Source organism: Camponotus vicinus, unplaced genomic scaffold (genome assembly GCF_025532165.1).
Source record: "Camponotus vicinus isolate PSW18456_S1 unplaced genomic scaffold, iyCamVici1.0 SCAF_9, whole genome shotgun sequence".
In the NCBI taxonomy this organism is placed as follows: Eukaryota; Metazoa; Arthropoda; class Insecta; order Hymenoptera; family Formicidae; genus Camponotus; species Camponotus vicinus.
In genome coordinates, this window is record NW_028141981.1 from 18,497,481 (window position 1) to 18,514,738 (window position 17,258).

Sequence of the window (17,258 nt, forward strand, 5' to 3'; positions counted from 1 at the left end):
AAAAAAAAACATCTTTATACAATTATAAATAATGCAACTTCAATTTTCGTATCTTCTTTGATCACATACGAAAGCCGAAAGAATAAAAAAGCAAATATTTTTAGTCAAAAATGTGTGTACGTATCTTTAAATAAAATTATAATAAATTATATTGTATTTGGGGAGAAAGTTTGTGAATCAGATCATATGATAAAGCTAGCTTATTAGCTTGTTATTTGTTTGATGTCTATTTGAAAACTCTACTTTAAAGCTAATTAAATTCTCCAAGAATAGATTTATTGAAGTCGGAAAAAATATTTTATCTTTTCCAATTATATTTTTTCCAAAATATATTTATAGTTATTAGACAAAACCGAAAAAAAATTGAAGAACTAAAAAAATTATACACATATGTCATTGTACGTTAAGATTCGTGTGGGGAAATATTTCATATAAACCTTAAGGTACATATGTATATAATTGAAGAAATAATTCCAAGAAAATAAGCGAAGCTTTTGCTAAAAATATTATTCGATATTTAATTTGACAAGTCGCGTTCTCAACCTTCTCTCACGATGAGGGAGGTAAACTCGCGTACGAACACAAACCGACAACGTGTCCGTGGAAAGGAATGCGACTCTTCCCTTAACGGATATTTCCAACGATCCTTTCAGCAAACCGAGCAAACCAAAATGACAAAGAACTCAAGCTCGTTTCAGGTTAAATGTTCACTCGGTTTATCGCGCGAATTCGCTTCACTTTTCATTATGCATCACTATTCATTCACGGTCTCACTGACTGCGTGAAATCAGCATACTTATCATTAAATTTAAGCGAATAACATTATTTGGATTTACATTGAAGAAATTCGGAACTAAGTTAAAATTTGACGGAATTTTTAAGAATATTTTTAAAATTTTTGTTTTAATTATGCTAAATTGATAACTTTAATTCATATTATACGTTACTATGTTGCTAGTATTATGGTAAATAAAATGCTGAATTTACACATTAATTTAATACTTAATTAAAATAAAAATTAATAAAAATATCAAAAATTAATTAATATTAAATATCGCAATTAAAATTAATAATTGAATCTGATACAAAAAATTGGTTTTGTTTAAAAATTAATATCTCATTACTTATTTTAAAGCTATTTATATTAAGAAATAATTATTGTCTGATAGTTAATTAAAATAATAGTTATATAAACAATTAAACTGCTAGTAACAAAGTCATTTACTGGAAATATAAAAAAATTATATAGAGTTTGGACACTATCTATAGACCTATTATCCAAATTTTCCCAATTCGGAATTGGATTTCATTTTTGTTTTAAAATAAAGCATTTTATGAGGTGCATGGATTATAAATATACAAATTTCCAGTTGGACCGAGTTACCATTCGAAAGAAAATTGCCCGCAAAATAAGTATAAAATTTTAATAAGAATACAAATTAATTATTTTATCTTTTAGCTTCTATTCTTCTTAATTTTAGGCTTTAACATACGCGTATAATTTTCAATATTTTAAATAAATATTTATACAAGTGTTTCGAAAAATGCAAGGATAGTAGCAAATTATCTTTAGTATAAGGTTGGTTATACTTCATCCCGATGTGCATTCCTTCCAAATATACCTGTTCTTTCGTGTCAAGGGTTAACCGGTGCAAAACTTTCATCGGCGATAATTTCAGGGAACTTTATTTAGTGTAAAAGTCGGCTGCAAATGGGTGGCCTCGACACGTGATATCCGATATAGCAGTTTCGATTTTATAAGACTTCAATCATACCGAGTGATCGGTAAAATCATTGATAAAAATAATCTGTAGATAACAACAAATCAACGACAAATCAGCGATTTATAATATCCACATGATATTTTTAATGTTTTTACCGTTTTACATAGATTATTCTGATTATTAAACTGAAGAAGAAAAAGTCAATTAGTCAAATTCTTCGATTAAAGTGATAATCTAATATTTCGATATAAAAATTTCTTTTCTCTTTTTCTTGAATAACTTAATTTCAAATAATGTGTTTTCTTCTTTAAGGCAACTTTATAAATTTCTCCTTATACGATTCTCGTGTCAGAGTAGTTTTGTACGCGCACGCTAATTTTCGTGATATTCCATTAAGCGGCGGCAATCGTATTTCCACAAGGCTCTATAAGGGCCTCCCCACATTCTGAATTCGGCGCCGACGAGAATCTTCATGGTGAAGCGCCGGCGTAACCGAAGAAACGGCCCCGGTTCGGACCCACCATCCAAGACCGTGGGTTCTTAGTCTAGACCACAGTCCAATTCCAAGCAATCCCTGTCTCATATCATTCGTCTTTTTATCCCCCTCGTTTCAGTTAAATAATGTTGCCCCCACCTATTTCACGAAAGCCTTGGGACATAAGTGTAGAACATAAGTAAATATCTCCGAGTAAATATCTTTAGAAGGAATTGAATGCCTGTCTTCGACAATTAACTGAAATCCCACGGAGATAACATTAGTTACGATACTCTAATGGAAAAGCAGTGCCGCTCGAGAGGCAAAAGAATTGAAAAAAAAAACATGTACAGTGAAAACCCATTCTCGGCATTTTTTAAAATCGTTTTATCTTTAGATCTTGGGGAGTTTTACTTAAAACGAGCGATTAGATTCTTGTATAATGATTTCTTTCATATGACAATAATACGGAGAAGCGAACATCCCTCTTGTCCAAAATGAAGCTCGAATCGAGTAATGCGAGTTAAAAGTCTTGCGGTGCGTGACCGGGTTTCAGGAGGCACTATGAGTCTTCGAGGGGCGGCGAGTCGACGGTCAATAAAAAGAATAAAAGGATTATTTCGCGTTAGTTAAACATTAATTAGACCGAAGCAACACTCACTTCACTTTGCCGGCGATCTTAATGGATAAATTAAAGGCATCGTGGGACGTTGATTTGCCGAATTGATCTCGTGCCTTAACTGCCATCTCCCCTTCCTCCTTCATATGTTGGCAATTAATTGTCATCTTGTACGTAAAATCTTCAAACTTATCGCCAATTATTCACGTGTACGAATACTTTGCGAATGTCGCGAAGAAACCGCTCCGTGTAATAGTATCTTCACACATAGGTTTTCTTTCCACCATAAACCACCTTTATGAGCACCTAGTGGTAATGCATTATATTTAGAAAATGTGAGAACATACTTTCTTTATACATGACATAGCGCTCGATAATATGTAATTACCACGATTTTCGTCACGTAATAATAGTAGGATTGCACTAGATTCAACATAAAACAATATTCGTAAAAATATTATATTGATAATGGAAAAGTATGCTCGAAAACTTAAATCTTATCTTGGTCTTGAGTGAATCTTTGTAGCAAAAATCTCATTTTATATTACCTTGTTTCGATTTTATATAATAATTATTAACAATTTTTATCTAACACTCAATTGTTTAAAATAAATTATATATTTAATATATCTTAAATTATAATTTCTTTATAATATAATTATTACTATTTCATTTCATCATTTTTTGTATTTACTTTCCAAAGCATACATGCAGTTAAATAATTGCGTAAAATTTTATATTGTTAATTTTATTTTATTAATTATTTCTAAATTTAATGTTAATATAAATATTTTAATATATTAAATAAAATTTTTCAAGTTCGTGTAAGTATGTGTGTGTGTGTGTGTGTGTGTGTGTGTGTGTGTGTGTGTGTGTGTGTGTGTGTGTGTGTGTGTGTGTGTGTGTGTGTGTGTGTGTGTGTGTGTGTGTGTGTGTGTGTGTGTGTGTGTGTGTGTGCGCGTGTGCGTGTATATGTGATTTACTTCTTATCAAATTTATACAAATATCTATTTTATCTCTTTTTAAAGCAATAATTTTGACAAGACACAACAATCTTGATCACAATCTTAGTCTTGGTATTTGTCTTGATAACTCATTAAAAATCTTATTTTGATAGTGTCTCATATTTCGATATGAAATGACAAGACTACAAGGCTTGGTACCTCGTGCAATCTTAAATAATAGTCTTAAAAAATGTTACTTGATAAAATATACTAATATTAGTATAAATTTTTATCATAAAGTGTATATAAAACATAAAGTGTACAAATTCTTTATGATACACTTTCCATCCTGTAAATATGCCGATATTTACAATGCATTCGTCATACTGATTTCCACTGCTCTTTGCTTTTCCAGAAATTCTTCCAAAATTGTGTGATATCAGTTGATATTTGTTTAGTAAACTTGTATATGAGAAGCATTTCTGATAATATATGTCATTACATCACTAGTGTATGTGTGTCGCCGAGGCGTTGCATCCAATAACACTGGAAATAGGTCTTGAACGGACGGAAACGAGCATGCACGAGGTCAGAGGCTACACGTTGATAATGACGTCACCTTCTCGAGGACTCGTCAACGTCCATTTCTTTTCTTTTATCACAACATTATCGGAGAAAGACTAGGCTGAGGTTAATGTCTTTGCTTTCGAAAAATACTTTAGCTATGTCATCATATAACAAACAACGATAAGGCAAAAGTACCAGTAGTTTCAAATAAATATCTATAATTTTTAAAAAAAGAATATGAAATTCTTAACAAAACCTTTAACTGATAGAAATTAATATAATCGTTTGCCGATTATCAAAGTTGCATTCACAATTTACATACACTTCACTCACGAAGAATTTCATTTCTTTGTTCAATAGTTTGCGTTATGTTGAGTTTATTATCTAAACGTATATTTCAAGCATATCGTACTGCAACTTTAAAAGACGAGAGATAGCAATTATATGTGCTCAGATTCGTGCAAAAGCAAATTTTATCATTGTAATTGTATCATTATCTTAGATCGTATTTTGAGATTAACTTCGATCACATTGTCACAAACAGAAGATTCTTGCAATTTTATTATTGTCGCGTAGTAGAATTATTATGCTTGACAGACGATCAATTAATTTAATAAATTACCGCTCATCTTACAATATGTCTGATTCGATAGAGAAAAAACGAAGCTTTTTATTAATTAAAAATTATTGGTATCACTCAACAGTTTTTAAAAATATCTATTTTCTAAATTAATTAAAAAATATAAACAAGATTGTTGTTTATATATATAAAGACTTCATATAAAAATTATAAATAGTGTGCGACTTGTAACATAAATCTATACGAAGCTCGAAGGCGCCGCTGTCAGATATAAACTAATTATATGTATTTCGCGATAAGAATTGCGCGACAGGCTTCAAGAATCGGAGATTATTAAAGTATGCTCGAATAAGTCCTTTAGTCGTGACATGATATCGTGAGTGAAATGTACCCGTAATACACGCTATATTTAATAATTTAACAAAATTAAAAACACCTAATTTCTACAATTCAATTCTGGTAAAATTTAACATCATTCAATGGAAATGGACAGACACATTAATGCTTCAAGATGTCGACAATTATTTGCATTCATATAATGTTATAATTATAACTAAATATTTATTTTTATTTATCTATTTTTTATAATGGAAAGAGACAAATGGCTGGTAAAATGAACTTCAAGAGTAGAAATAGAAAATTATTCTCGGAAATTATGTACGTATGTATGTGTCTATAACTTTAGTTTAAGTTGAATCAAATTTTAGTTATATAAATATAATTTTAGTTATATAAATATAATTTTAGTTATATAAATTTATTAATATAATATTGATGTGTGCAAGAGAAGAGATCGGCTTACGTTCTATCAGTTCTTTAGCATTCTCATCGCTCAGAAGAGGTTGGATAACACCGATAAGATGAATAGACGACAGCTACGTAAGCGAGTTATTCATGAAGATATTAGTAAAATCAATATCGAGGAATGCCAGGCGATGCAAACTATATATGAGATTGCTCCAGTTGCATTCACAGAAACGATAATTAACTATATCGGTATACGGCCACCGTATATCTTTCGTGTCGGGACGTAACGTTGCAAATTCACAACTTTCTCTGTCTCTTTCTTTCCTTCTCTCTCTCTCGTGACGAGTGTCATTAGGCCGATATTACATTTGTCGTACGACAAATTTTTTAAGCACATTGATTGGCTGCGGGATAATAATTTTTTGAATCTTTAGAAACTTTCTATCCTGCAGCCAATCAATGTGCCTAAAAAGTTTGTCGCACGACAAATGTAATATCGACCTTAGACGTCACAATGTTGCATCGACAAATATGATTTGTGCGTGCCACTCGGCAAGATTCCGCGCGAAATGTGTGATTCACGTTATCATCGTTAATACTGGGTGTGCCGTCGTAAAAACATGTGAGCTACATATTTCTTTGATATTTCGCTGAGATAATCGAATAACTTAAGACACAAAATTTCGAAAGTTTTGTCTAATCATTGAAAACCCCTTGATTTGCGTATATTTGATTTTCATTTGATTTTTTATTTTTTTCTGAAATTTTTCCTGATTATTTGGTCTTCTATTATTTCATTAAAAATCTCTGAAAATTCTTCTATTGAGAGAGGAACTTTCCGCTTATATGCACGCGCCCGCATCCATGCGTGCATATATGCAAATGCAGTATGCTTTTATTGAGTTGCAGCGATAAGCAAGCGTAGTTAAGCCAAAAATTTCGTCCTAATGAGAACCATGAAAATTGCATAAATTACAGGTAACATTTTTAAATTTGTCCTGGAAGTTGAATTATCTTGTTGCTAATGCGGGCTTAATACTGAATTTTCGACTTCGCCGAATTTATTGCTTGCAACGAAAAGATTCTTCACTAGCTTTTTCTATACTTGATGATCAATGATTTCGCTTCTTCAAGACGCGGCGAAAGTTCACCTCGTCGTTCGTTACATCCATTTCGTACACGTTATATAGGCTCACGCAGGCAGAACGAGACTTCCCTCGTTCGAAGGAAGGAGATGGCGAAGTAGAAGCAGAGGAGAAGGACGGGCTCGTCAGGCCGTATCGTAAAAGGTGGGTAAGCACCGGCCGGAACATTCATGCTCTAGTGAAATTAAATACTAGCGAGAAAGTACCACGCGAAGACCGCCTCGCGGCTATTTAAATCCGAAGACGACTGCGTGTTCGTCGATGGGCTTTTTCTTCGGCAGCATAAATCTCGCGAGAGACGACGTCTCGCGACCACGTGCGTTTCGTCTCGTACGATGCGATAGCCTATCGCGAAATCGTTCTAAAAAGATAGGCGAGACTAAAAGCATAGTTTAATTAGAGCCACGCGAAATACTCGTAGAATCTGAAGTTTTGACATATTTTTAATTTGCGTGATTTTTTTTATCCCAAAACATCTCGTAAAAAATAATTAGAATTAGAGATTGATATGCATTTCTTGAAAAATATGAAAGTATTTTATGAAATAAAAAACACAGCATGCGGTACCATTTGCATTTGGCTCTTAATTGCTGGGTAATTTAAATTGTGTTTAAATTCTTCTGATATTTTATTGATAAATAAAGTTAAAACTCGAATGTAGCTTAAGAAGTAAAACATATCGTAAATTCTCAATCTGACTCGATACGAGGAACTGTTTACAATGAATGAAGCCGGCTGATGATAGCGAGATACGATGGCGAAAAATTGAACGATTACGTAATTGAAGGTTTGGCCGAGTCGGAGTCCCCTTTTTCTCGACAAAGCGAGTTATTTGCTGCTACGTGGTGAATGATGGCTCACCGATTGATGCAAGAACCGAAGATATATATGTAGATAAAAGTGGGAAAAAAAAGAAAAATCGAAGATTACAGTCTTAATCGCGAGAATCAATTAAAATCTCTCGACACACATCTCGTTTTCATATTTAAAATTGAATATACTTGGATATAATTATAAAGATGTAGCATCTTTATTATTTACTTTTTCGCTAAAATAAAGCTAGTTCTTTGCTAGGTTTTTTAAAAATGTTTTTTAATTATTTAGCATCTTATTTCTTATGATTTATTTTCATGGCTCTACATCATTTTCGGAATGCTAGAAATCATATAGATATACAGTTCCAATTTAACTTCAAATATGATTAAAGATTTATCAAGTTATCAAATTGCTAGAGGAAAAAAATTAGCTAAAGCTTCCTCCTTTATATCTGCTTGATAAAATAAACTTGTCTCCGATTCTTGCTCGTTGATCTTCATTTTTAATATTAGATATCGTTTTATGATCAATGTTAAAAAAAGGAATGTGTAAAAAAACAACTATATAGATACTTGGAATTAGATTGATTAAATGCCTGTAATTGAAAATTGATGTCGGTAATATAAAATTAATCGAATAAATAATAAAAGCAATTTTCTTTTACAACTTGAAGTCGTTCTAATGATACGAGAGATATGTCCAGGAAATGTACAAGATTTCTAATAGGAAAATTTCCATTGTCTAATTATCATGAAAATTTTCAATGTCTAATTAACATGAGATAGATATCGAAAAAGATCGAAAATCACGCCGACAAAAGAAATTTATGCCGCTCGTTCGAAACAAATTGCTACGCCAATGTCGTTACTCGTGTAATATACGACAGTTCGACTCGAAATTTTTCTACAAACGGATACGAACGCCATAGGAATCCCGTTGAACAACAACAGAAACACATTTCCATCAATAGAGATCCAGCTCTCATGTTTCAGAGTAGAAAGCTCGTACGATTTCGTCGGTAGATTTCTAATTTCGTTTTTCTTTTCTTGCAGGATAATTTTTAAAATAATCAATCAATGTTAACGTTAACTATGTAATCAGATATTGATGATTATTTTATATCTGTATATTTATTTAACGTTAAATATGATTATTCTGATTCTAAGCTTTATCTATTATTATATGTATATATTGATAATCATAGCATTAGCAAGTAATTTTGTTTTATCAGATCTAATCAGATTTAGATTCTATCTAAAGCTTATTTCTTTTTAAAGCAATGTAAAAAAATGGAAAGCATACTTTTATATATTATATACTAATTTTATTATTTTATATATTGTACTAAAAGAACAGCATGCATTATAAATAGCAAGCATCACATGACCATAAAAAGATTAAATGTGCGATCTTTTCATTAACATACTTGCACAACTAAATAAATATTAAACTAATACATATGAGTTAAAGTAAGTCAAATTGTCCGAATTATATCAAGCTGTTATTACATGAAGTTTTCTCTTAAATTAGTTTGTTAAGAGAGACGCGTCCGATGACGTAATAATAAAGAAACGTAAATACATGTGCTTGCGAGTCTGACTTATTTCAGAGAACCACATGCACATCGCGATTATTATCGTCTCGATCATGACGACGATACGATCGTCTCTCGTACGTATGATGCACACGCACCGTGTCGCGTTTGTCATACCCTAATAAGTCATACGCACGGCACATCCGGTCGCGGAGTCGCAACCGACCGTGGTCCCGTAACAAACGCGCGTATCGTCGCGTACGCATTATGTAGTAAAAACGTAGTACACGTAAACGAGGCGAAACTTCCACATGGAGGTTGCATGCACCAAGGACATTTTAGCTCTTACGTAGCTCCATTCCCACTAAAGCCTCCTTCTTTTTTATTCCTACTCGTCTCACAACCGATCGCTCCTAATTATTCACCGAAATCGACCCTTGCTTTTCATATCAATTTTTTAAATCGGTGAATAACAAAAAAAAAGTTTAAATTTTGAAAGTTTTAACGAGGTTTAATTGACACGTCAATATAAAAGGTGACTCATAAACGTTGCTTTCTTCTCCTTTGATTCATTGCATTTTAATCATATTTTCTCGATAAGAATGAATAATTTTTAAATTATCGATTAAATTAATGGATGAAAACAATAGACGATACTTATATCTTAGATTTCATTTTAAATTTAATTATCAAAATATTCCACATTGAACAATAATTTTGCAAGAGAAATACAGTGTTAAAATTAAAAATTAATTAATAAATAAATTTTATTAAGAAAAAATAAACTTTAAATTTGCTTAAAAAATAGATATTGATAAAAATTATATTTCTTAGACACAATTACAACTGTCTTTTTATGCTTTTATTTTTATTTATGAAAACTGCAAATGCTTTCAAGTAGATTGCTTAGGAGCTTCTGTACGTTAGTAACTTGAAGAGAAAGGCATTTTGCTTATTAAACAAATTTCTTTGGAAGCGAAACAATAAAGGCTAAAATACAAACAACAACTACAATACATCCTGATTGCAACGTTATTTAATTCGATTCAATTACTTAACAGAGGTATTTTCCATAAACTTTCTTCGCATTCATTAAAAAAATGAATTTTTAATAAAAAACTGACTTCGCAAATACATGACGACGTATTATGTAACATTTTATGAAGCGATTTTTTATTAATTTTTTCGAGTTTTGAAAAGAGATTTCGTCGTTTAGGAATCTGTATCTTTAGAGATCTTGTCCTTGATTATTCTGGTTCTCACGAACCAGAAGCGAACTCGCCGAGAGCCGGGCCCGGAGAGAGGCTCGTTGGCGAAGAGCAACGTGAAGGAGCTTCAATGTCTCGGATGAACGAATGAAAGCGAATGGGACCGAAGTTGACCGAGCCACTTCGTTCGTTCAGTGTCGGGTCGTATTCAAACGGGGCCCCAAGGCCGGCAGAATCGAGCGAGAGTACTCAAAAATACGATATTTAACTTTCTCACGAAGAAAACGTGCAGCTTTGCGAATATTTTTGTTACGCTCAAGAACGTTACGTATGAAGCGCAAAACCGGCCGTGAATCGATCGCAAGAAAGATAACTAACTTATCAAAGTTATCAAGATACGTAAATGACAATTAAGCAAGCTTTTGCATAAAGTTGCGTGAGATTTGACGTTTATAATTTTTTAAATATATTTAAGTATATTATTTTTTTAAGTATATTAAATATATATTTTTAAGTATATTTGTAATGCTTATGATATTTTTCTATAACGATATCGTTTTCTTCCTGAATTTTTGACGAAGGCATAAAAATGCATGGCTCGTAATTAAAAGATAATATAAAAAAAATATATGTGTATATAAAAGTCATAACCTGGATTGCTGAATACTATTGCTATCATCAACAGGTTGCCACATACTAACGATGTTTGAAATATCACGTAGACTTGAAACTTTCCCTTTTTATATCAATTTGAATTTAAGACAAATAATGCAAAGATTTTAAGATTCTTTAAATTTACAGCTTTTTCTAATCATCAACTGCTTGTATACACTGTATTTTAAAATCGATCATTATGTTTCTATTTTGTTTTTATTACACTTTTTTCTGTTAGACATTTTTTACTATATTTATTAATATTATCTACAGTCTGTTCTTTTTTCGTATATTCATGGTTATTTTTTTATTTTTCTTTATATTTTCTTCTACCTTTTTCTATTTTGCCTCATACATACTACTATTTGTTTTCAGGAAAATATATTTAGGTTAGGAAATATATCGCAGAGAACAAAATAAATTGACTACACTTGGAATACAAAAGCTAAATGCAATATTTAATTCTACGAAATTAGATATCGTGAAAAATTACCATCGCATATCAGTAGAAATGTCATGTAGAAACAAGTTAGATTTTCGGCATGTATAATCGAGACCCTTAGACGTCGAATGCAGTCGAGCAGTTTTACATAATGCGGAAAAAAGAAGAAGAAAACTCCCATCCATCTCGCTGCACCGTCGTTCAGCGACTAAACCGGCGCCACAACCGATCACGCCTCAGTCGTGGGGGGAGAGAGAGTGAGAGGAGAGGAGAGGAGAGAAGGAGGAGGGGGGGGACAGTTACGTTTCACGTGACACGCTGGCGCCGCGCTGGTGGGGGAAACCGGCAGCGGTCACGTGATCAGCTGGCGCCGCGCTGGTGGGAGGAGGACCTCGACTGCGAGACAGTCGTACAACGATACTCGCCGGCATTCAGACCTGATAAGTCGCCAGTGTCGGATCGTGAGATAGTGGAGAGGGACCGCGCTCCTCGCACCTCGTAGGACATTTAAATCGACCGCAGGTAGACGGACCGACGCACTGGGAAAGAAAGAAAGACAAGAAGGAAGACCGCTTTCGCTCGTCGCGGTCTTGTGCACGCATCATCGCCGTCTTTCTCCTGCGCGCCGATCGAAGCCCTCCTCTCCCTCCCTCTCTCTCTCTCTCTCTCTCCTCATGATTCCCTCGAGAAAATAAACGAACCAGTGGACTCTCGACAATCGCGCGACGATTAAGTGGACACCGGTCGTAAAAAACCTTCCGCACAACACGCTACGCTTATTTATTAGGATCCTCGAAGCAACGCATTATTTATTATCTGTTTTTGTGCTTCGATTACGCGGAAATATAAATACGTGCCGTCGAGGAAAACGAGAACGAGGAGGTTAGGTTAATCGCACGATACTGTCTCGATTAAGAAAAGAGAGAGGAAGAAGGTTCTTGGGAAGGAGCGAAGAAAATGTCTAAGTAACAAGGTAAAGAGAGTGAGAAACTGATCGCGAAACGGTCGTTCGAGCCTGTCGCACAGTCCTCGCCGTCGTCGTGTACGCACACACACGTGATCGCTGCACACGCACATACACGCGCGTGTACATACGTCGTCGTCGAATCGTCGTCGTTTCGCGAGGTGAGTGATCAGAGCCGTCTCTGCCTCGTCCGCTGTGAAAAAGTGTTGAGTGTCCCCCGCGCCCTCCCTCTCTCTATCATTCTCTCCTCTCGCCCTGGAATTTATCGAGCTCGAGGAGGTTCTGCGAGAGATCGTGTGAACACGTGGACAGAACGCGGTTCCGAGGAACGTGGCAGGAAAATCGATCGACGCGTCTCTCCTCCCGTCGAGCATCGTTATGGATCTTCTGTGCTGCGAGACAACCGAGACGGAGTGCCGGGCTTACGCGGATCCGGCCCTCCTCGGCGACGACCGGGTTCTGCAGAATCTCCTGCAGACCGAGGAGCGCTACGCGCCCAGCAGCTCCTACTTCGAGTGCGTCCAGAGGGACATCTCGCCGCTCATGCGCAAGATCGTCGCCGAATGGATGTTGGAGGTAAGCGATTGCTTCCGGTCCACGTGGAAATGTATGTCGCGATCGGCCGTCGAATCGCGCGATTGAATCCAATTATTTCAGCGCAAATCTTGTAGACTAGGTACGAAAATCGGCAGGATATAAAGGCTGATTAAAATTTCTAGCTTATTTTTAGCTGATTAAAGGTCACATTTTTTTCGACCTGTCGATATTTTAACAAGAATCGGATTCCGAAGGTCTTAAAAGGAAATGTTTAAAATTTATTTTTTAACTTTTGTTGCACATAATCATTTTCTGCAGACGTCAAAGAATGTATATAAATTTTTTTTATATACATATAGATTTTTCTAAGCACTCTGACGCATTTAAAACTGCGATAAGACATTGTGATATCTATATGTAATCAGGAATAGAGTCGAAAAAAATGTGAGATACGGATAAATTCTTCGTCTTTCTTTTTTTAGATCATAGTATTTTTTTATATGGCTAATAAATGATGACAGTTCCTAATTATGATGTGATTATGCAAGTGCTACCTTAGGAAAAGATAACATGTAGAATAGAATCCAGTGAAACACTTTAACTAGCTGCTCTTCAACTGTCTCTTTAAAGATAGAATCTGCAAAACGATAGACAATTGAATCACGATTACATTAATTCGACGCTAAATAAATCGATTGCGAGGCAAAATTTGTATTTTGATAAATGCCGATTACAAGGAAAAAAGTTACGGTAATCTAAAAATAAAATTTGCACCGATGACCTATGGTCTGACAGACTGACGCCAGTTTTTTTCATACATAGACAACAAAGTAATTATTTATTTCTTTTTTATTATACAGTGAGATTTACAAAAAAAGTTTAAAAAAGTAAAAATAAGAATTATCTAATAATACACGTGTCTGTTTAAAACGAAAAATATATACATCGTGGTATTTTAAATTATGTTTCCACTCAAAGTTAAAGGTCTCGATCGAATGTTGTGGTTTCGAGAATCTTATTCTTAGACATGACCGCGCACGACAATGTTAATTTATTATTCGTCGATTTAAAAACGTAACGAAGATAACACGGCTGATCGGGTGCTTTTAAAGAACAAATTGAATTGATTTACATTCAAATATATATCCCGGGGACGGATGAAGGTCAAGTTTGCGAGACGAAAATGAATTTCGGTTCTCTCTCTCCGACTCGATGTCTGTCTTTTTTTATAATCCACAAATTAAATGTTTATCTTTTATATTGTTCGTAATGGTAAGTGAATAAGTAAGCTGAAAATTTTCTAAATTAATATCATATGTAGAGATGAATTTCATGTTGACAGAACTTTGTGATGATTATATTAAAAATTAATTATATAGATGTGCACAGACGTTTGTGACAAAAAACCTCGTAGATATTTGCGTATTTAAATACCTTTTATTTGTCGATCTCTTCCCGCGGGCAATGATTTTTTAAAATTCAATTCCCAAATTAATTACTTTTAAAAGACTATATATAAAAATAAGGTTTTTCTTTTGGAATTTTTATCTCGAGATAAGGTAATTATCTTGGACTTAATAATAAGCGAAAAGGGACAAATATTAGTCAATATTAAGAGCTATACGCCGATCCTTACTGATGATTGTCGAATGTTTCGACAACGATCGAGAAACCTGTCGTCGCGTTTCTTTTGTCACGAGAGCATTGTGATTCCAAGTTCATATTCTTACGAAACTCTTTATCGGTGTATAACGAAGCATAATAGATAGTTATTTACATTGTTACGCAATATCCTCTCTCGATCAATCTGTCAAATGTGAAATACTCTTGAAAAGGTATTAAAAAATTAAATTCACTTTAAAATTTAAATACTCTCGATATCGATGCAAGGGAGAAGGATTTTTCAGATGTCAAATGTTTAGATGTCAAGAATTTAAAATAGAAATGTACTGTAAATCGAGATTTCTCATCGATTGTTATTTGTTTTTAATCGTCAAATGACATTGACGTTATTTTTGTTCGAAGATGTAACATTCGCGATCTTGATACATGTATATATACGATTCGCCTGTATCAACATCAATATCAAATTTAGATATCCATACATATTATTGATGTATATTTGATGTATTATTTTTTATCAAGTTTTCACGTGCATTTATTATTCACAAAATTAAAGTCTTCGTAATTTAGAGAAAGTCAATTTCTTAGACATTTATTGCTCAATCACATAACATTTTTGACATTTCGTTGTTATTGAGCAAGAAATTCGGACCGTCGTCGATAAACCCTCCTCTTCCCCCGTCCCCTCGTTTAACTTACATCACCGTTTCCAAAGCTGCCGATAAGGGAACTGTATTCGCGATTAACATCATTCGCACATTCGTCGATTAAAGAGCAGAATCGGCAGCCGATCGATCGAATATCGCTACGTGCTATCGCGTGATTATCGAATTCCTGATCTAACGATGGCAATTTAAAGACAGACGTGCATAACAGTTATTAAACGACAGAGGTATTTAGTACTCAGAGCATAAGATATATTCTATTTGTTTTATTCTCGATTTCTCCTTTAACACGATAACGATATGCCGGTTCACGAGTTATCGCGAATTATTTGTGTCTAGTTTAATTACATTCGGCAGACTTTAATATATTCTTAGAAGCATAAGATAGACAGTCCGCGTGATAACGATTTCACCAATTGAACAGTAAATTAAATGCCCGAAATTCGCATTTTAACTTAAAACATTCTCGATAAACGAAATTAATAACCCATAAATAAATAAAATTAATAGCAATAAGTAGAAAATAAAACTATAATAACAGTAAATAAAATTAATAATAACAGTAAATAAAATTAATAATAACAATAAATAAAAAGACAATGCAACAACTAAGAAACAAATAAATGGAAATCGATGACAGCTGAATTTTTTGCCGAACGAGCAGACGATCGGTCGCGTCGACGAATTAATTCCGTCGTCTCCCCGCCTAGACTTCCTCTTTCGTCGGATATGGTAATGAATTCCTCCGCTTCCGGACCGGATTCTCGTGTCGTGTGTGTTCCTTCGGCGTCGCTTTACCTCGCCCTTGTTTAAATCAAAGCCGAAACGATACGGGTATATCGCTCGGCTCATGGTCCGATAGCGTACGTCGCTCGATACGCACTCGCTCTTTCTGTGCCGGGGCACAGAAGTCCAAATTGTTTCTCTTTGCAATGTCGAGAAGCCTGATGACAACGACGATGACGAGCGTTCGATAAATTAGCTGTTTCGGCGCCGCCAAAGCCGCATACCTTGTCATTGCGGCTCGAACAAAAAGCTCGTTCAGTCATATGACATCTGTCAAAGGGTCATCACCTGTTATTCGTAATAATTTATATCTGAAATTATATTTTCTATTAACGCAGATATCTTTCCATTATTGTGATAGTAGCATTATAAAGTGGTCAATATTTTAATCGATATTAATATCAAAAGGCTTAATTATTATTATTGACGTCTCATTAAGATTGACGTTTTATTAACATTGTTTGCAGAAATAATACGGAAATAATGATCGGAACTTGGACATGTTGCAGGCTTAAATCGCGCAAAGCGATGGAATTCGATAGCCTCTTTGTTACATCACAGCTGCCACACTTCTTTGCAGTTTTGTTGTTTATCGATATCGTTCTTTTTTTCCCGAGCATTTAATTGCTCTTGCGCCCCAGACATTTAATCGCAACAACCGAATTCACGTGATGACCTCGACGGCATGTTCCGTACGACGAAAGCGAGTCGCCTGGGTCGTACTCGCAGTCGTGATGCGTGCGTGTGTGCGTGTGTGTGTGGGTGTGTGTGTGGGTTTCACGCGCGCACACGCCAAGTCCACATCGCGCTTCGAATTCTTTGACATTACGCTGGCTCGTCGATCCGGCCGGCGCAAATGACAGATCGTCGTATGCGTTGATGGAATGTATTCGGCTTTTAAAAGCTATTGCAGTTAACGTTAATCGTAATTATATAGAGTATTCGCGCTAAGCGCTCACTAATATTCCTCTTTTAGCAACTTTCGGAACTAGAAATTTGAAACAATTATTTTTCGATGATTTCAACATCGGACTTCCTAATTAAAGCTAAATTTGAATTTCTCTCAAAGCAAAATAGGAAGACTGAGAAAGTCATTTCGTAATCCAAAATTTTGTAATCTAAATGTTTCCATCCGAAATTTTAATTAGAAAAAAGGGCTATAATTTTGCTCGTCAAATATAATAATTTTGATAAAATTGTATAAAATAATTTGCAAAAATCTATTTTG

At 34.4% G+C, this 17,258-nt stretch overlaps 1 protein-coding gene across 1 annotated transcript in view; it reads left to right on the plus strand.

Moving 5' to 3' along the window:
• Positions 1-11,841: 11,841 nt before the first annotated feature.
• Positions 11,842-17,258, plus strand: part of Cycd (cyclin D) — a 41,125-nt gene continuing 35,708 nt past the window's right edge. Inside the window, exon 1 of the mRNA XM_083108023.1 lies at positions 11,842-12,995. Coding sequence (XP_082964149.1) covers positions 12,798-12,995 — 198 coding nt within the window. The 5' untranslated portion in view covers positions 11,842-12,797. The remainder of the gene's footprint in view (positions 12,996-17,258) is intronic.